General features: G+C 38.3%; 1 protein-coding gene across 19 annotated transcripts in view; it reads left to right on the top strand.

Moving 5' to 3' along the window:
- HDAC9 (histone deacetylase 9) overlaps positions 1 to 21412 on the top strand; it is a 466388-nt gene that overhangs the window by 222444 nt on the left and 222532 nt on the right. For 13 of the 19 annotated variants that reach the window (XM_040083672.2, XM_040084440.2, XM_040084792.2 and 10 more), the window contains 4 exons: positions 9704 to 9945; positions 10898 to 11048; positions 13141 to 13267; positions 15186 to 15307. In XM_040083672.2, coding sequence (XP_039939606.1) covers positions 9704 to 9945; positions 10898 to 11048; positions 13141 to 13267; positions 15186 to 15307 — 642 coding nt within the window. The remainder of the gene's footprint in view (positions 1 to 9703; positions 9946 to 10897; positions 11049 to 13140; positions 13268 to 15185; positions 15308 to 21412) is intronic. The other 6 variants (XM_040083933.2, XM_040085125.2, XM_040084270.2 and 3 more) reach the window with 3 other exon arrangements.

Here is a 21412-nt window from a genome sequence, read left to right as displayed (position 1 = left end):
GCAATGATGGTAACTGAGTCACATGATTACATGAATAAGGTATTTTATATATAGCTTGGGATTTTTTTTCAGCTTGAGAACAGTATTTGGTTTTGAAAGTAAACATCTAGGAGTTTATCTTTGTCAAGACACCCTTTTAGTATAAAAGGAATAATTCTTCAATATTTGGATTACAGCTTTGAACCTGAGATATCTGTCTCCATTTATCAAGTAATTCCCCCAAATCCCAAATGGCAAAATATGAGAGAGACTTTTTGTGATTACTTACTGCAAATGATTATGGTTTGGATCTATACTCTACAAAACCACAACTGTCTTCACATTAATGAGACCAAAATGTAAGAAAGCATCCTAGAAGACTGGTATTTCCTTGCTTGTGAGTTCGTAATGCCTTTCGTATATTTTATGTAATCTTTTGCTGGAGTACCTGCCTTATGTAAGGTCTCAGTAATGGAAATGAGGCCGTCTGCATGGTAGTCAAGGTTGTTTCCTGAAAGACATATTCTGTCTGCAGCAGAAAATAAATTGGAAGAAGACATTTAAAGCCTTCACAGCCCTTTCATCAAGCTGAGAGGGAACTTCCTCAGTAACTCCTTAACTTTCTGTAGAGCAGTCTGTCTTCTCTGCTTACTGACATCATTATCCATCCAACTTTGGGGCTTGACTGCTGCCTAATATTCCTGTCAGCTGTATCAGCTTTGTTTCTGGTTTTCAGGTTCTGCCACTCCTGATTGAATGCTGCCATCTAATAAACCCTACCTTTCCTTTGTTTTGTGTCATCACTGGGAAAGTATATTTTCCATTCGTTTGCCCTGTCTTAGCCGCAGTGTTTTCTCTATGTGTGTTGTCAACTCTTCTGCTGCTAGGTATCAGTAATCCAGCAGGTGGACCTCTGAAACCCAGCAAGCCAGCAGTTCAGTGTTATGTATTCATTTTATTTCAGTCCCTGTGCAAATATGATCAGTATTTTACGTGAGCAGAGGGGAGAGTCCCCTGAGTGTGCTGCAGTTCACGGCAATGTGTACAAAGGGGAGCAGAGTGGGAAAAATTGTATAATACAAACAGATGAAGATGATTAGCATCTTTGCTAATAGACATCTGCAATTGTTAATTCTGCATGGAATACATAAGAGCTTTATCTGAGCTAGCACAGTAAGTAATATTGTGTTGCCACTTTCCAACTGGCATGACATTTATTATGTCATTAGAAAGAATCTTTAAAAGGCATTAATATCCTTCTGGATTTTTTTCTCCTCCTCTTGGGGGAGGTTTCTGTGCTTAGGATCAACATCATTTTTAGCCCAATGCTTGTCCAAGATCAGGATGTTCCATAAATATTTATCAGAAACATTGGAATAGTAGAAGATCTTGATTTCCTGGGTATTATAGACAAGTTGTAAGCCTAAGAAGTTGTGAGTAAAGGCTAGATATTGTTATGCAGTAAAAAGGAGAAAAACCAAACCCCTAATTATTGTAGTATTTTGAGGAGCACATACTTCAACAACAACAACAACAACAACAGGAACTGGAAGTTACTGTTTCCAATGTGGTTTTGGGGTCACTCATCTTTTTTCCTGAAAAACAAAGTTGCCAACAGTTCCTTGAAAGATTTGCCCTGTATCTTGCCTTCCAAGGGTTTTGTTTGGAGCACTGGCTGTCACACCCCTGAAATAGCGACGTTATTTGGGGATACTTGTTCAGCAAACCTCCACCCACTGTCTTACTTGCTTGGAGCATGCTGCCCTATGATACTTCAGGACATACCTGCTGGCATGCCCAAATGGTAGCTGTTTTGATACCCTCACTTCAAGGAGGGGCTTTTTCCCCCTCTCCTCTCTCTTTGTCATCACCTTGAGATTAGAATAGTGGTAGCCTCACTGCTGTGAATTATTCAGCAGGTGTAAACACAACAATGTCACAAATGTGCCTGCAGCTTTCACGGGTGGAGAAGAGATGACAGAAAAGTAAGTGAAAGTCCTAGGCTCTGGATGTATTGGGTACCATTTGTAGCAGCCTCGTATTGCCTCTAGATCAGTGATGAGGCAAAGTCTGCAGGTCTCTAGAACCCTCCATGGTGCCCTTTCAGTCATCCTCTGCAACCTGCGGGACTTTTTATGTGGAATGATACCAATACAATTGGAAACGTGCTGCCTTTCTCATGTGGGTGTGGCATCAATCATTATGCCTGTTTTAGAAAGGGAGTTGAGACAGAACTTTTGTATCGTGGCTGCTCCATGATTTTTCTTAGCATTTCAAGAATGAAATGATGCAAGAATTAGTTATGTATGTATGCAAGCACACAGACACAATTATGTCACACGTGCTTTCGAGTTAATTAGTTTTAAGTTTTTATTGGAGTGATGGAAGATACTGATAAGCTGGTACTTGCTGCCTTGGAGACATTGTACATACATAGTTCTTTAACCAGTGCTGCCACCAAATCGAATCTGAGCTGGCATCTTCACAGGGTTCTCACTGGCAGTGGTACTGATTTGTGCACAGAAGATCCACAGCCAAAAGAATGCTGTTTTACATTCTTCACTGACACTTTTTTGTGCAAGGATTCCATGCAGAGGACACATTCATGTCTAATTGTTTAACCTGATGCCATAACTAACACTGATTTATTATCATTATCTAATGGAATCATCAGTATGTCATAGATTTTGGAACTGAGAATAAAGTTGCATAGAAATTATACATTTTGACTATATGTGCACTTATCCTTGTCCTGTTTTTATCTTGCCTGCAGCAGTAGTATCTAGAATTTAGGGTATTCATGTTGCTTATATCAAAAAGGCTTATTCTGGAAAGTGAAGATATGCCTGTGTGCTGATGGGTGTAGAGAAATGTGTATGTAAGGGTTCTCCTAGGTGAAATATAAATAAAGTAACTCAGAACCCCAAATATAGCTCAGCTTGGATTTCTTGATAACAGATCATCCCAGGTTTGAGTTTAAAAGTGTTTCATGTTCTGATGTGATTTACTGGGCGCATTTACCTTTATTCCTGTGACAGAAGTGGTTGGCCTGATATTTGCATGAGCTCTGGCAGGCTCATTAGTGGAACTTTCGCTCATGTATTCAGTATAGAAGGAACAGCAAACACTGTAACATTTAAAAACTTTCTGGCGATAACAAATTAGATGGCATTTATGTTTGTGCTTGTAATGAGTGTTTGACTCAAAAGCCTATTTGGAGAGAAGGAATCTGATTTTAGTAAATCAGTATAATAAAGCCTTTGATTTTTTACCAAAGTCAGCTAACTGTAACTTCAGTGTTGGTATTTCAAGGCCTCTCACTGATATTTTAGAAGTTTGTGGTTGTTGGAGCTTCCTTTCCAGGCCCTGGGGAAATAAGAGTATGGTAAATCAAAGCTCAGATCGCTGTTTGCATTTATTTTACTTCTCATTATGACATGTATGCAAACACTTAAAAGAAATAAGAAAAAAGGTATAATCATGATAAGATCCCTTTTTTTAGAACAAAGGGGAATACTTTCCTAGTTTAATTTATTACACTTCTCCTTAATACTACAAACTGAATTGAGTGCCTCATCAAGTTTGACAGTTCACTTATACTTCTAATTCAGTGATAGTACTTTTTAAAATAATTACTGACTCCTGAGAGATAATCCAAGAAAATAACTGGAAAATAATTTTTCTGTTCTGAAATGTGTCTTAATTTCTTGTGTTCTTTTCTTTTCCAAGTGAGGAAGTTTTAAAACTGCGAAGTGCAGTTGAATAGTTAACTGCCCAAAAACATCATTGTGCTACCTTTGAAAGAAACTTTCCATTTTCATATGCAGTTTTTCTGCTTTCCTTGCCTGTGACAACCAAAATCCAGTGTCAGATTGAGGATATATCATAAATCAAAAATATTTAATAACATCCAGTGAAATCTAGGTGACACTTATTTTTAATTTTTTTTTAGTTTGATTCACTCTCTAGCATAATTGAGAGCATGCAGAAAGAAACTGCTGATTTTATATACTGCAAAAAGGTTTTATAAGTGTCATCCTAAATTTGGATGCTTTTGTCCCCATGCTGAAATGTGATGCTCTGAAGGCTGTCTTCTTTCATCCCCGTTCTCTTGAGAGAGGCTCTGCATCTAGCTTCTCAGGTGCCATAAAGAAGCTTTGCCTATATTGAAGTTAACAGAGGAATGACAGATTATGCCATCTGAGAATTGAGGTGCAAGACTTTAGCTACCAGAGCTGAAATGATAAAAGCATCCCACGGGAGGTAACCTAACCTTTCACAGTTTATTGATCATCTGACTTGTACTTCTGATGTCACTAGTTATTCTTAACCTTTCAGCTTCTCGCTCCTGCCGTCTGCCACACAGGTCTTGCTGTGGCACCGCCTCTCCTCCAGGGAGCAGGCTCCAGATTAGGACATTTTCTGCACTCTTGAACACTGAACAATTGCTGTGGCAGTTTCCATGCCAGTCTCAGTCCTCTCTAGTCATGGCTGTGCAAAACCACTTTACTCACCTAACTTCCAGCACCCTCACCACGAACAACATCGCTCCTGTGTTTACACTGTGGCCTCACTGCCACCTTATCACTGTGCCAGGGCTGCTCTTAGATTACAGAGTGAGCAGTGGCCCTCTTCTAATGCAGCTTCTCAGAGCAGAAATTTAACTCCTTTTCCTGTGTTTCATCCTCTGCTCATGTCTTACTGCCTGGCCAGTCCTTCTCTGTCCCATCTCCTGCCAGTTACTTTGTGGTTCACATGGCTGCCAAAATTTTCCTTCTTACCCTCTGTTCCATTTTTCCTGCAACTTTCAGCCTCCTACTGTATTTCATTTTTTCAGTCTTTTCAAAGATTTTTTTTCAATCTGTTTCAAAGACGCTGTTATAGCTTTTCAGGTATCAGTGTTTTTCAAGTCCTGAATGAGTTGGCACATAAATCTGGTTTAAAAAAAAATCTGGGTTTAGATTGTAGAGTAAATTTAAAGTATTATCTTTATTGGTGAGGGGGTGAATCTTCCACTCTTCTCTGCATTTAGGGCTCTTTTCTATAAATTTCTTAGCACTCTGATTATGTCGTGGCTGACTGATTCTGCAAAAAGAAAGGGTTCATACTTTCTTTGTATGAAGAGGCCAAATGGAGCCACTTTCCTTTACACTAAAATGTGCAAAATTATTCTGGTTTGTTTTCATTTTATGAAAAACATATGAAAACTATGAAAAATACTGTACAGGTTAATAATAACTTAGGGCTCTTTTTTGTAGAGCAGAGTTAAAAAGAGTAGCCCTGGTTTAAACTCTCATTCTCTTTTCTTTATAATACTTCAGCAAGATGCTCTCTGGGGTAAGATGTGGCCATTTCTTTGCATACTGGTTCTTCTAGATTTTACTTGGGTTTTGTGTGTTTTCAGGAATATGTTTTTATTACCTAATACTGGTGGTTGGAGAAACTTGTCATCTGTCTTTTGTCAGATGTAGTTTTAATTTAGTGTTCCAACTTCTGTAGTCCTCTTCATTCACTTTATAAACCTTAACTGCTTCTTCTGTATAAGTGTGCCCTGAACAACCAAGGCAGGAGAAGGAGGCTCACCAGCTTCATGCCCTGCTCCTATCTCCAGCCTTTTTTACTGTCCCAGCCCCAACACAAGAGTGTCACTGAGATGTTTCTTTGAGGAGTTCCTCTTACGTAAGAATCATAAATGTACTAGACAAGATGGTCTATAAACAAGTCTACTAGAATTCTTCTTGATTGCATCTCAAATCAGTAATGGCAACTGTTCAGCTGATGACAGCATTCCTTGTTTAAGTTCCTGAATTTAAAGGTGGCAGAAATGTCTGCCAAGAAAGGTAACTGCCAACAAAAAAAGAAGATCGCCTCTCTTGGGAGATGGTGGTAAGAACACGGGCTGCTTTATTTTCTGATGTTTTCCTTCAGCTCTTGTGATTTGGAAGATTTGTTTTTCTAACACACCAGGACTTGAAACCAGTCACCAGAAACAGAGATTGAAATGTCATCTCTTAGTGGAAGACTTGACAGTTGGTCAGTGTCCCCATTGTAAGGAATGATTTCAAAATGCAAAGCCTGAGAGTTAAAGCAAGCTCCTTTACCTCTTTTTACTCAGGCTCCAAGCATCTGAATCACTCAACAAGAATGCCACGTTTCAAGTGTCTTATTTTCTTTCCACAGAATTTCAAAAGCCCTGTGGGAAGTGCCATCTATGGAGTATAATTGATATGGACACTCTTCTGAGACTATTTTTGTTGTTACGTTTCAAGATAAAGGCAGTTGAGTACTTATAGGAAAAATAAATACATATGCCTTTTACAATGTGTTGTAAGTGAAAATTAAATATTTTTCTTCTCAAATTTTGGCATATTTCCTGGAATCACTGAGCTTTCAGTAACATTTTTAGTTAATATTCTGCAGCCTACTGTTGTGTTTGCCACAGCTGACATGGGCTCAGAGAGTTTGTCTTTATTTAACCTTAGAGAGGAATCCCAGGCTTGCTCTGTAGTTGGCAGAACTGTTGGGAAGGATCTGCTGTGGACTGCAGGGGAGAAAGTGAGGACAGGGTCTGAACTGTGCCTGCTACAGATTTACTTCATTGGTGATATGAAAATCCTGAAGAATAAGTGAAGTTAGCCTTTATCAAACTCATTAATATTTGCTTTCATTAGCCATCACTTTCATTCTTTGTCTGATATTTTTATGAATCCTGTTGCTTAGATCCTGCATCCCTCTGCTCCTCGTGATGTTTGAAGTTGAGGGCACTGATTAGGACATTAACTTTTTATCTGTAGAATATATGTATGTATGTATGTATGTATGTATATATGTATATATCCATATATGTATATATGTATATATCCGTGTAGAGGGGTTTAAAAAACATAAAAAACCCCAATGAGAGTAAACATTCTGCATCACCTTTGCTCTCCATAGACTTAAAATTGCAGTGGCGTGCTGGTGGGAGGAAGATGCTTCAGCTAAAAGTCAAAGCTTTTAAAGACACTGATTCTGATTCTCTGCTTCATTACACATTTTTCACACTGATGTAGCTCCACAGAGCTGCTTTGTCTCTTTCTTGTCATCTAGTAGCAAGTAAGAATGTAAATGGCCTGTGGCATTAGGACTGTGAAACAGACAGTAGCAAACCATTCGGTTTGATTGGTGATCTCATAGTTACTTGTTTAGAATAATATCGTTGATGAGGTCGAATATTACCCAACTGTTACATAGTTCACTTTTAAGACAGTAATTTCCCCTAAAATTTAAGATTTGCTATGTCAGCATGTTATTACAAGTATTAGTGATAACCTTACTGTTAGCAGTATTTATGCCAGGAAATAAATGCTTGTCTTTATTTGTTGGTAAATATTGGCACTGAAATTACATTAAGTATTATGTATTGATTTTTATGAATTCAAGTCTAGAGCTACCCTAATATTTGTTTTCCCCCACATTAAGGAATGAGGTTAAGGTCAGCTTGATGAAGTAGATATTCCGGTGCTAGATTTATTATTTGTGTGTGAAAATTCTAGAAAATGTGTATCTTACCAAACTGAGCCTGGTTTAAGTTGCAGATTTTACTAATAGTGAAAGGAAATTTCCATTGTTAAAATAATCTGAAGGCGTTCCCTCCTGCTACATTTTCTGAAAATGGAGAAAAGGGATGCTGGTCCAAGATGGGAAGTACCATCAGCCTGAATCACCGTGCAGAGCTGTGGAGGTTTATTTTCAGCCAGTATCTGCAAAATAAGCTGCAGGGTTCAGTTTGCAAACACTGTTGTGAACCAGACCCTGCAGGGTTTGCTGAGCTCCAGTTACTGCTCCTAGTAAGGCCTATTATCCTGTCACAGGAGATGTAAGAAAATCCATCTCTCTCCTTTAAACATGATAAACCTTTGTCACCTACAATGCAATTAATGGTAAAAATAGAAGAGTGCCGATGATAAGATTGTGACTTGCAGGCAATGAGCCATTGTCCAAGTACAGGAGACTTATCTGGCGGGCCAGTCAGCCTACACGGTTTGCTGTCAGTTTGCTGATTGCCGTTTCTCTCTGGGTTTGATGAAATATTCATGTCTTTGCTCTGCTCTCTGCAAGCACTATTGATTTCTTGTATAAACGCGGCTATATTTAGTCTAGACAAATGGAATGTGGATTGCTGCTGAATAAATGGGATGAAAGGCTGGGGGTTTGCCTGTCCGTTTCTCTCGGTCGGTGGCAATTATTTATAATCAAGAGTAGTTTTGGTAAGTTAGAGGTGATTTTTTATAATTTAGTGATTAGTCTCAGAACAAAAGTAAGCACTTAGACTCAATCATTGTTTGCGATAGTGGGTTAAGAAGCCAAATTATGCTCTGAGGTTTACAATCACAGTTATTAGGATTTTTGAAAAAAGGGCCCAGAAAAGTGTACGTTTTCAGAATTTTGAGTACAAAAAAGTGTGATCAGTAGAAAAGAACTGGTGCCTTTTCTCTTATTTTTATAAAATCTTTTACTAATAGATTTGATCCTACAGTTAGAATTCAGTCCTCTCCATTCGCTGCGGTTTTAACTTTCACTGCTTCAATTTTGCTGCCTCTGCTTACTAGAATATTTCTGTATCGTTTTGGTTTTCTCCTTGGAAATAAATACAGCTGCAGTAGAGGAAAAGGAGAAAATATATTTAAAATCTTGTTCCCGAGTAATTTCTGACAGCATGTTTGTTTTCAGTTAGTAATCTTATTTTCCAGTGAAGATAGTGGAGGAATAGGAGCAGGAGTGGATGTGTTTGTGTTTCAGTGTCCTCTTGTGGATGGAATCAGAACTGCTGGGCTTTAACAGAGACCTTCGGCTGCTATTTATTTTCCTCCTGTAGATATGCTGCTTGTTAGTCTTTTGTTCTTTTGAAACAGATAAGATTACACTCACTCTCTTCACCTGATGTGCAAACCAGAGCTTTTGTATCGTATTGAAAGTACTGAAGTGATACTGTAGTGAAAGTGAACAAATCGCTCCCTTCTGCTGCTTTTTAGTCCCTTTGATTTAAATTAGGAGAAAGAAAATACAGGATCCTCCAGTAAGTACTTGTGATGGTACTTTAATGCTGGATTAAGAATTTATAACATCGCTACAACAAATTTAAATAATTTATTTTCCTAAAGGCCATATATGGTGCGCTACGCATGGTGATCACTTTTCCAAAAGCTGTGTTAAAACTTCTCATTTTGTGTGTCAAATTATTTCCCCATGTTATATGTTATTCCTGTGTGTTTGCCAGGCATATTTATATGCAGTAGCCATGTAGCACTGAGAAGTTTTTCATTCATAACCTATCCTCAGAAAATCTGTACACTAGCTTTGAAGAATCTCTTGGAATCTCTTGCAGTGCAGTGGGAACTGCAATGCCTTCATCTTATGCTGAGGAAGTGCTCTGAGTGTTTATTGTGTAGCATCAATAGTGCCTAGGAGATTTTCACTAAATATTGCTCCATTGGGCTATGACATGGTTTAAGAACTGGGTTGTGTGTTAACCTGTTTAGCAGAGTATTAATCTGGGAGTATTTTTGCAGAGAATGGAAAGGAAGTGCTGGAGTTTGCATACAGCATAGATTGCATTAAATGTTTTGAAAGGTCTGTACATGGAAACAGTCTTTGAGTGAAATGAGTCTTTTTCCCAGTAGGAATGCTCTCAGTTCTCCTGTTATAGTTAATACGCGTACGTTTTGTTGTTTTGTTCCCGCAGTGGATGTGAAGTCGGAGGTTCCCGTGGGACTGGAGCCTATCTCACCGCTGGACTTGCGAACCGATCTCAGGATGATGGTTCCCATGGTGGACCCGATTATGCGCGAGAAGCAGCTGCAGCAGGAGCTGCTCCTGATCCAGCAGCAGCAGCAAATTCAGAAACAACTGCTCATTGCAGAGTTCCAGAAGCAACATGAAAACCTGACCCGCCAGCATCAGGCCCAGCTCCAGGAGCATATTAAGGTAGCAACATTTTTCATTTATCCCTTACTTTATCTACAAAATGCATATGCTTAAGCAGTCACCAAAAAGGGAATGTGCCTAAAAGGTTTGCTGTGACTGAGAGATGGTGTCTGAGCATTCTTTTCTCTCTGTATTGGCGTGATAAACTCCTTTTAAAGCAAAGCTGCTGGCACCTACCAGTGACTTGCTCACATCAGACCGAGGCAATACCATGAGAATCATGAAGCTCATGAAGCTACCACATCCACAAAAAATCAAACGACCTATTTTACAACCTGGATTTTCAGCTGAGCTTCAAAATGGCTGTTTTTTTCTGGTATATACTGGTTTTACTATATTAAAAGACTGCTTTTTTTGGCTACTGTTTGAGTTTGCGACCACAAATCAAATTGATAGGCAAAGTGCATAATATTTGCATATGTAAAATGGAGGCAAGCCCTGATAGTGTTGTGTTTTCACTCTTCTCTGAGCTCCCTCATATAATAGAAAAAAGAAAATAATTTATGAGATTGCATGCAGTATGGCAGGATTGCTATAATGGATTTTGACTGTGAATTTATGATCTTGCCTTTCATTTCATTTTTTCTTTCTTATCTACTTGCCATTGTGCTGCTGTGCTAAGCTTCCACTCGACGGAGCTGACAAATGCAGCAGAGCACAGCAGCCAGGGTAGGGTGATGCGCAGGCAAAGAACAATGTGAAGTTTCCAGGCATCTTTGCCAAGAGAGAAAGAAGTGAAACCAGAGCAGCAGGCTGCTACTTGACACTAGAGTTCAGTTTGGTGACAGCCAGTAATGCACTGTGCCACTTAAAAGTCAGTTAAGAGATGAAAAGAAGTATAACCATAAAAGCAAGCACTGATCCTCAGTTTCTCAAGGGGGTTGTTTTAACCAGGACTGACCTAGAAAACACTGCAAACTGCACTTTCTCATGTCTTTTTGTTCTGTGCAAGTTACAACAGGAACTCCTAGCCATTAAACAACAGCAAGAACTCCTTGAAAAAGAGCAGAAACTGGAGCAGCAAAGACAAGAGCAGGAACTGGAGAGGCATCGCAGGGAGCAACAGCTTCCTCCCCTCCGAGGCAAAGAAAGAGGACGAGAAAGTAAGAGCCAATGTACCATGAATCCTAATAAGAAATGAATGTATTCCCCTTTGCATTCTCCCAGCCAAAATGAACTATGAACAGGAACCTGAAGGAAGCCTATTCCTGTGTGAAGTACGCAGGTCGAGAAGTCAAGACTGTGCTTTGAGAAGGGCAGGGCCACCCACTGCACCCACAGAAACACATTTCTGGTTTGTGTGCAGACTTGGAAGACTGCAGGAAAGCACAGTTTGACAGACTTGTATATATGCATCTCAAGAGTCAAGCTCTTTGTATAAAAAAAAAATGAGGAAATTTGAAAGCGTAAAGCTTCACATGAGAACTTTCTGAAGAGCTTATTTCTCAATACAGAAAGCACTATAAAACAGCAAAAAATTAAATTAGTTGCTAAGCATTGTTTCAAGACTGAAAATATAATGAAATATTTAAGAATATTTTAGGATGAGACTTTTAAATACTTTGCTAGGACTTTTGCAAACTGTCTTGTTTTTGTTCTTGATGACTTTTCATGAGGCGTAACCAAGAGTTATTCCTAGCTTATGTATAGCTATAAAGAAAATTACTATAAAGGTTTGTTAGGATTTGGTGCTCACTAGAGGGAGACAGATACAAATAATTCTCCTTAGTGAGGTCAGTTTGAAAATCAGGTTGAAGTACAGAGTGAAGATATTCAGAATGAAGCTGTCACAAACAGATACTGTTACTTGCCCTACTAAATGAGCTCAAGAATTCACTGACAAAGACTGAAGCAGAAAAAAGCTTTTTTACCTTGGGAGGAAAAATATATCACTTCAACAGCTGTAGGTGTACCATGTCATAGGCTTTTGAAATCAAGGTGTCAATGGTGTTTCTAGTACTTTGAAGAACAATGAACCCATAAAAAAATTTCCATCTTTTTGACCTAGAAATGTGAAGGTGTGGAAACTGTGGGAACAAAAGATTCCTCTAAGTAGTATAAAAAAAATCAACCTCCATATGAACAGTTGGGCTTTATCAGTGTTCCTGCCAGAGGAAGAGCAGAGATGTGACCTCAATGGTTCCCTTCTCAATTTGAGCTTGCTGGGTGACTGTTCAGGATGTAACAGCCAGCCAAGCAGCTTGTGACCTCTCCAGGCCCAGGCCCAGCCCCAGCCCCAGAGTTTGTTGGTGGTGATGATCTATTTAATGAGTAGAGGAGGGAAGGGAGGTGTGAGAAGAGGGGTATGAAACAGAGAGGGTTACATGGGACATGCTCAGCATCTCAGCTGTGGTGTGTCAGAGTTGGGTAACCAAGTACTTAGAGTATCAAATATGGCTTAGGGCTGCAGCTTTGAAAGAAATGGCGTTTCATCCCTTTTTTGCCAGTGATTATGTAAAAATGTGAGATTTTTTTTTAAATTATTTTTTATATATATATATATTTATTTTTTTTTTTTCCCTTGATGAACACTGTTTTGGTTATGAGTAAAGAAGTGTGCCCCATGCTGCAAGCTGGAATTGGCAATTTAACCTTACAATGACATGCTCTACTTTTTGTTCTGTATTGAGCTAGCCACCAAGAGAGGTCAAACTGCACTGTCTCCTGTCTTCCAGACATCACAGGTAGAAGCTCTTGAGGGGTTCCAATTAAAAGCCTCACTGCTGGCTCTTTCTGCAGTGTTCTGCTTATAGCCAAGACAGTGTTTAGAGGGTAGTTTTTCTGTTTTACTACTATTACTTTATTAAAAGAAAAAACATTCATTACTAAAAACTCAAACTGACCTTTTGTTACTGTCTTTTTAGCTCTCTTGTTGGTTCTGTATTTGGATTATTGGGAACTATCAGGAAATAATTTAAATTCCTTAGATACATCTGGCCCTGGATAAATGGCCTCATCTACTGTTGAAATATTCCTTATGACTTCACTGGATTTTTGGGTCATGGCCAGCTTCAGGCTTCCACAGACAAGCATTTCATCCAAATGTTATCTCATTTTGACTTTTTTCCACCTATAGTTTTTTGTAGTTTACAAAACTTCCAGCAAAAGGCACAGACTCTGTTTTGGGTTTTGTTTTCTTTGAAAAAGTAATTTTTTAAAGTAAAGATGAGATGCATTTAACTCTGTGTTTCTTAGGGGCAGTGGCAAGTACAGAAGTGAAGCAGAAACTTCAAGAGTTCCTGTTAAGTAAATCAGCTACAAAAGACTCTCCAGCAAATGGGAAGAATCATTCCATGAGCCGCCACCCCAAGCTCTGGTACACGTATGTTCAGTATTAAGCTGCTTCCTTGTCTCGTTGAGGTATCAGCTAAAACTTGGCAGAATGCTTTTCCAGCAGGGGTGTTGAGAGTCTGCCTCCAGAGCAAGGCAGGAGTTGAACCCAATGATCAGCAAAAAGCCAGAAGTGTTATATTTCTGGTTGAACTGAGGAGTATTCAGTATTCAGTGATGAGATGAAAACTACACAGAACAAGACTCTCTCAGAAGTCTGTATAATTGTTTTTATTTCAGCTGCTTCATCTGTGGCATCTATAGCTGTTGCTGTCGCAAATTTTACAACTATACCTGTCATTTTTTCCAAGTATCTTAAATTTTTGCAATTAGAACAACTTTGTGTTTGTCTTACTTGAATTTTGAATCAATCACAAAACATTTCCTCTTGAAGAGATGCTGCTTTGCTTCCAGTGAAGTTGCTTGAATGGTGTTAGTAATTCACAAGGATTTTGAGAAAGACGGTGGCCATTTAACTATTCATACTTACGGATTTTAGTATCTGAACTGCATATTCTTATCATAACTTAGCCTTGACAAGGATCTACTTAGACCACAGAAACAAGTGATTTACTTGAGTCCTTTAAACATTCTATTGACATGTTGAGAGTTTACAGTTCTGCAGTTTTTATTCCTCACATAAATGAATCCAACAAAATGAACGTTTCTGAAAGACTTCAATGTCATGTCTGCATTGACCTTCAATAGGACAAACAGAAATGCAGTGTGGTACATTAGGTTTCCATCTTTTACGTATTCTTTTTAAAAAGGATTGCTGAAGGTTGGGCCTTGGAGTTTGTATTCTGAGCTAACCAGAGCATTTTGGTAAAATGGTTTAATACCTAATTTCATTGTGTTTGGTGGAGATACAGTAATTAATTTTTTTTTTCTTCTAAATAATGCGTAAAATCTCTTGAATAAGTAATATTTCTGGACTAATAATCTGAGCTTCAGATGACTGAGTGTGAGGAGCTCTGCAGAGGATGCCTTCTGCTAAACTGCAGAAAGTAGTACTTCCTCTCATGATAGAGACATATTATTGATCAACCAGACTACTTTGGAAAGACAAGCAGAGTCTGTAAAAAAGGCTTTGTAAACTTGTTTTACAAAACAAGTAAAATTTTGTTTAGATAAACACAAAGTTTGAAAGTTTTTCTCCTTTCCCTCTCTCCTCTTCTAGATTAAAGAAACCAACAAAACCCGCCCCCCCTCCAAAAAAACCACCAAACCCAACTCCTGTTTCTGAGGCAAATGATGCAATTTCTACATGGTTGTTCAGAAAGCTCTGCCCACAATATTCCTTTCATCCAGCAGTTGTCAGAAAACACTCTTCAGCTTGGAGCTTCTCTGCTGGCATGAGTGCTATGTGCTGCAGAGTGGTGTGCTCCCAAAATTTACAAATTGAACTTAAAGTCAAGGTTTCATTTACCTTGTCCACTAAATAATTTGGGGGAGGAGGCTATCCAAGAGATAATGATTCAATATTTCTGGTTACTTTATACAAGCCCTCCTGCCCTGAAAATCCTCCACATTTTGATAGAGAAGGTTTGATCCATATACATCTATTTGTACGTGATAAACAAGCCTTGAATGGCTTTGTCAGCTGATTCATATTAAAAAGCAAACGCCTGAAATGGTCAGTTCCCCAAACTGGTGACAGACCTTGTCTGTAGATCAACATGAATTTTATCCTATGTAACTTCTGTAATGAGTGCAAAAAATGCATTTTTGGGAATCCCAAGGAGTTCCATAACTTACTGTAAGAGTGAAATTGGTTACATGAGCCTGTGGTTTGTGCACACTTAGATGAACAAGAACATAAACACAGCTGCGACGTGTACAACATGTGTGGATAGTTACTGCTGGTCACCTCAGTGACAGCTAATTTGTGACCTCTGTGTCTGCTGCAGGGCTGCCCACCATACCTCACTGGATCAAAGCTCTCCACCCCTGAGTGGCGCCTCGCCACCATACAAATACACTTTACCAGGAGCACAGGATGCTAAGGATGATTTTCCACTTCGTAAAACGGGTGAGTTAGCATCGTTTATTCGAGCCCCTTGCCCAGAAATTCTCCCACCCTTTATTTTAACCAGGCTGTCCATCAGCAGGCATATATCATATTCCACAAATCCTGTTCAAGATGATACTATGAGTATATTCAAAGATCCAGACTGCATATTTCCAAGGTCATATTTCCAAGCTAGTGCAGGCTTCAGTTGTGATAAATTTTGTTGCTAAACAGATCATCATTTCGTGGATCTTTATTTTCTTTGCTCTTCTTCTGGCTTTAATAACTCTCTCTGCCCAGCTTGGTAGGTACAGTATCTATCTTCGGATGGTATTCTGCCTTTAGACAATGTTTTTCAGGGCATTTTGAGGGGAAATAATGGAAAGAGGAGGAATTGGATTGATAATGTATTTTGTGTCATTGATTGTCAGAGTTTGTATGCATATCACAGACTCACAGAATATTCTGAGCTGGTAGAGAACCCAAAAGATCCTGGAGTCCAACACTTAAGTAAGTGGCCCATATGGGGATCGAACCCGTGACCTTGGCATTACCAGCACTGTGTTGAGTCCATATACACAGATTTGCATGTCGTCTGCCACGTAGAAAATGTTCTTTTGAAGGTTTTAGAATATTTTAGAAGATCTAACAGTTGAATATTTTATCTTGACAGCAGGTGAACTGTAGACTTAGCTTTTTCTGTACCATGAAGGAAGCTAGAATGGTGGTGGAGTCCATGTGGCTGTTGTCTCAGGACCTTGGTGCAGTATCCAGGAATGCAGGGAGACACTCAGAGGAGGGGGGGAAAATGGAAAAGAAAACATTAGATTGCTTATTGCATGAGTCTGCTGTTGAGTGATATAGTTATGTTCAGAGAGAAAGTCTGACCCCCTACCGTGCTAACAGCCTTTGAATGCGATTTAACCACTGGGAGATTGAAAACTAACTGCAAAACTGACTTGAAAAGAAGTGGCATTTGGAACCAGCATATATTCAGAGAGAAAATTCAGCCTATATCTAATATTTTGGGGCAGAATCACTAAGCTCATATTATATCCCTAAATATTTTCAAAGGAATGGAAGCATGAAAAGCAAAATGCTAATTTATTCTAGCTGAATTACTCTTTGTACAATATGGTGGCAATATAACAAGATTCTATAAAATCTTGTTCAGGCTGTTCATCACAATAAACCCTTACGTGGTTCTCTGCTTAATACCACTGAATAACATATATTTTCTATGCCAAGAGACTATACATTTTCATTTTTTGAACAAAAGGATACATTCTAAATCTTCTAAATGCTGTGAATTCATCTACATGTATTTGAAATGCAAGCTTTAATTTTTCTTCCATGTTTATGTATCTTAAATGTTATGATTGATATTTATGATGTGTCAGACTGTTGATCTGTAAAACAAAACATTTTCAAACTTTGTAACAGTAAAGTTCTTGTGCAGCTGCTAATACTTTTATATCTCTGTGGGGGTTTCAAAATATTCCTTAATTCAATTCCCATTGTCTGCATAAGAGGACTATAATATAATTAAATCCAGATGTTTTCTATATGTTATTTCAAATATTTGGGCATGCAGTGCATCAGTTCCAAAATTGAACAAAGGACATGATGACTCTCTGAAAAGATATCTACAGAATAAATAGACAAACACTAATATAATCATTAGTATTACCGTTTCTATGACACTGACGCAGTGATTGTGATAAGGAAATATAAAATAAGTGTACAGCATGTTGTATGTTACCAACAGAGGATATTTGATATCTCTGAAAATATCCATGGAAATAGCAGCTGCTAATATCCTGTTTACACATCCAGTCTCTCTGTGTACTAGAGATGTTTAATTCCAGTCTTCAGCAACATTCCCACAAAGTTTTCAACAATTGTTCATCAGGTTGAGTGTAAAAGCAACAGGAACCAAATTGACACAAGTCAAATGACCCTAAACTGATCTGGGTGGCTATAGGGCCATCCTCCAGGCAGAGGGGACATTGTGGAGCCTGTGTCATCCTCACGGGACCTTACTAGACAAAGATGTCCCACGAACACTCATGTATATGGACAGGCTGCAAGCCTGCAGAAATCTGACCTTTGCCATGAGGGGTGAACCTCTTTTCCTTCCCTTTAGGCTATGAATGCTTATTGCCACTGGCTCCTGGTAAAGCCTCTGTGGTGCTGAACCTGCGTGAAGTCAGCAATTCATATGAAAGCAGACCTCACATTCCTTTCAGCCTTTAGAAAGGAATACCTGTTGTGACTTTTAATTATAGCTTTGTTTTGCTTTTTAGGTTACTTTTTTTTTTTTTTTTTTTTTTAACCTTTAAAATCTAAGATACAGAGGTATCTTTCTCTTCTCCAACTTTGATAAAATGCTCTTGTAAGATAATTCTGATTGAATCAGGTACTCTGAGATCAGATTTAATGGGAAACAAAGCTGAATGATTCTTCCCTGACATCCTAATGTGTTTTTCAGTGCTAAGGGAACACCAAGTGTCACACAGCCATTGTAAATCATGAGTTTTGCTTGCTTACTTTCTTGTTCAGAAATCCATTTTATCTTTGCCTTATTAGACCTGAAGTGGCGTCTCCTTTTTAATCTTCTAAAAATTAATTCTGAAAGAATGGTACAAAGGAAAATATTTTCTTCAGCCTGTACTCTTCTAGTATCTAGAATGATGGAATGCTTAGATAAGTAGGGCAAGACTTAAGAGTCTTGCTCTGTCAGTGTTTACAGTTAGGTACCAGAGTTAACATCCTAGTGCAGTGACTGTGGTTACTCAACAAGTCTCAGCCATGTGGATTGTTCCTTTCTGTACAAGATTGCAGCAGAAGTTGTCAGCAGTGGGCTTCAGAAAGTTTAGGTGCATGGAGGATTGGGACTGTCCTAGGGGCTAGGGGCCAGGATATGCAACTCTTTGCACAGCTGCATTCAGATACTTGGTGTTGACAGACTTTGAAAAGAGCAGAGCAAGGGGAGCTATTGCTTCACTGGATAGATAAATACACCATAAGGAGAAGCTACACATCTGTAGCTATGATCAGAATTTAGTGTAAACAGCATAAGATTAAATTTTAAAAATTCACGAAACTTGCACCATGGATACCAGTTGTAAAATGTTTTCTGTAAAACACCCAAAAGCCTGAGCAGCACATGGCTCATTAACTTTCAATGAGACTAATGCATCTAAATTACCCAGAGAGGTTTGAAAATACTTCCCTATTACTGAACACTTTTGAAATTCATACTGACTGTTTTAAGAGCTCTGATGGGAGCCATGTACTTTTGAAAATCTAATCATTTAATATGGGGAACTTTTGCTTGTTGAGCTTCTCTGTTCTGTGACTATCTGTCCACGAAAATATTACCCTCCTTACGAGGTTACTGTAAAACTAACAAAAACACAATAAGCAACATGGGTTTCATAGGGTAGAAGATATTTTCAAAGAATTTTTTTGTTTTTCTTTTTTCTTTTTTTTTTTTTTTTTTTTTTTTTTTTTTTTTTTTTTTTTTTTCTTTTACCTTTTCAAAATGCAGAATTTCTGGCAAATAGCCCTAACATTTTCATTTTCTCTAGTCTTTAAAATTTCATCCTTTTGTATGCAAGTGTTGATACAAACCAGCAAAAGCCAATTCCAGCAAGGGTTAGCTCTCTGGCCAAAGCTGCATACTTTTTAAAAAATGTTGCTGTAGGTGGAATTTCTGCATTTTGTTTCATGTTATGGCTTTTTTTTGAAGAAATTCCTGGGGACATCATCATATCAAGTATGAACTGCTTTTTCTTACCTGAGTTTAGCACAATCATGGAAGTATGATTATGTCAATCAGTATTTCTTTTTATTTTGTTCTTGTGCCAGTTGAACCTTTCTTTGTGGATGGAGTTGTACACTTACAACTGGGGATTTGAAGATCTCTCACAATATAACAGTTTGAGAAGATGTTTGTAGCTCACTTTCCAAAAATTGGAAGCATACTCAATGGAAACAGCATGGGATTTTTTTAATAGCAAATAGTAAAGGTTCTTCCTTGGATGGGAAAAGTTGTGTAATTTCATACAGGAAAAAAGAGGAAATGAAGGATTGTTTAATATTGTGATGAAAGAGAGGAAGAAGGCTGTCCTGCATAGCCATGAAGATCACTCTGTAAAAACCATATTAAGTTAACCTGATTAGGCAGTAGAATAACAGTGTAGGTCTTGTGTAAATGAGAATGAAAGATTCCTGAATGAGAACTCAGTAGAGTTGTTTTTTTTTAAGAAAAGAAATTAATTAGAATATTTCCTTACAATTCTTTGTGCACTTATTGACTCAGTAATTTACTGGAGGAGTTGAAAATCAGAAGAAAAACATTTCATATTTGAAGGTTTTTCTCCTTTCCCCTTTTGTCCCACCAAATTTTATTTTTGTTTGCATTTTCTAGGAAAACACTTTTGTGATGTAACAGTATATGAAAAAGCTAAATTTCTTTTGGTTTTCATTTTTAAAAAAAAAGGCTTAGAGTATCCCAAACCCTCAATTACTGTGTCTGCCAAAATGAAGAGGTCCAGCTCACTGGAGAGAAGTGCTATTTTTCTCTGAATTTATGAGTGAGCACAATAAATGGGAGAGGCACTTTGTTTATTGAAGCAGGGAAACGGGGCAAACATATGATTCTCCAAAGTTTATACCATTTTCCAGGGATGCTGAGCATTCCTGCCTCTCCAGAGTCCTTGTTTTCCTGGGCTGGTGAACCATCTCAACAAATTTGGACTAGGTAATGAAAGAAGAAGAAATCAGTACTTATCACAGTGAGAAGGAGAAAAGGTACCCTGATCTTGACTCCGCTTCCCATTAATTACCAAAAGTTTTTAGCCTTTCCCAGATTCAGTATCAGTAACTTCAGAGCATGTAATTGGTAGTAGGAAGTTTTAGAAAGAGGAAAAGCTCCCACTTGCAATATCAGAGTGAATGGAGGCAAAGCTTCCAGATTGCTGTAATGAGCAGGCCAAACCAGTGTCCAGGCCCTGGGAGCCAGCAGCTCCAAGGAAATGCGATGTGGTTGTAGCTACTGTGCGGGGCTGCTGTTGCCTCCAGCCCGTCAGAGCCCTGCAGCCTCCCACGCCGGGGCTGAGGAGGGATATTCTGTCATTCTGACTGAGCTCAAGTTAGAGGAGAGTTTATTTGAGATATCTTAAAATGAAATAAAAGTGAGTGCTAGGATAGGCTTAATGACACTGTCAAAGAGAAAAGAACTTGTGTAGGTATGCTTTAGTAGCATGAAAGCTGCCAGGGCCTGCACCAGGGTTCGAGTCATCACCAGAAGGATTCTCATCAAGACCATCATAGTTGTCCCATCAGTGGAAGGTTGTTCCTCTAATGTATTTTATTCAACACTTTTAATTGCAGAAAGCAAGTTTTTTTGTGAGTGGGTAAAAATTTACTCAGTTTCTGGATTCAATGTCTTTCTCTTTTAGCAAAATCCCACTCTGAGTATATATATGTCACGGTTCTGTTTCGCCAGTAATTATTCTATGATGCTACCAACCCTTCTTCATAACTAAACTGATTATACAACTTTGATCAATATACTATCTTAGTTCTTTTACTGACCATCATATAAACAAAACTGAATTATGAAGTTCTGCTTCATGCAAGTACATAAAACTTTTCTTACACTGTCTATGTTTTCAAAAATGCCTTATAAATTAGCATTTAGAAGTACTTGCATAACTTTTTGATAATTAAGTAATCAGATACTAGACACCTTTTTAACTTTTGAACCTAAAGAAACCACTTCAATAAGTAAGAGGGAGCAGTTCTAAAATCTAAAGCATTTTAAGAGTGTAATGTCCATTGAAAATGAAGTGGAATGCTTTTAATGGGTATTTCAAAGCTTATTCCCTCTGGATAAATAAGTTACAAAATACTGCATATAAAATTTGAGACTCTTTGAAGTCAGTAGAAACTGTCCTGTTTGATTTCAGTAGGACTAGGATTTTTCTTCCACTGTATCTAGAGCAGGGACAGTTGAAAACTTTTAGAAAAGTAAACAAGAACATCTAAAAGATGGCAAAAAGAGAGATACAGAGAAGTGAAAAGTGGAAATCACATGGTACGGCATCATCCAAAATA

This window comes from Hirundo rustica, chromosome 1 (genome assembly GCF_015227805.2).
Source record: "Hirundo rustica isolate bHirRus1 chromosome 1, bHirRus1.pri.v3, whole genome shotgun sequence".
Classification (NCBI taxonomy): domain Eukaryota; kingdom Metazoa; phylum Chordata; class Aves; order Passeriformes; family Hirundinidae; genus Hirundo; species Hirundo rustica.
Note: the sequence above shows the minus strand (reverse complement) of the source record. Positions and strands in the feature narration are given on the sequence as shown.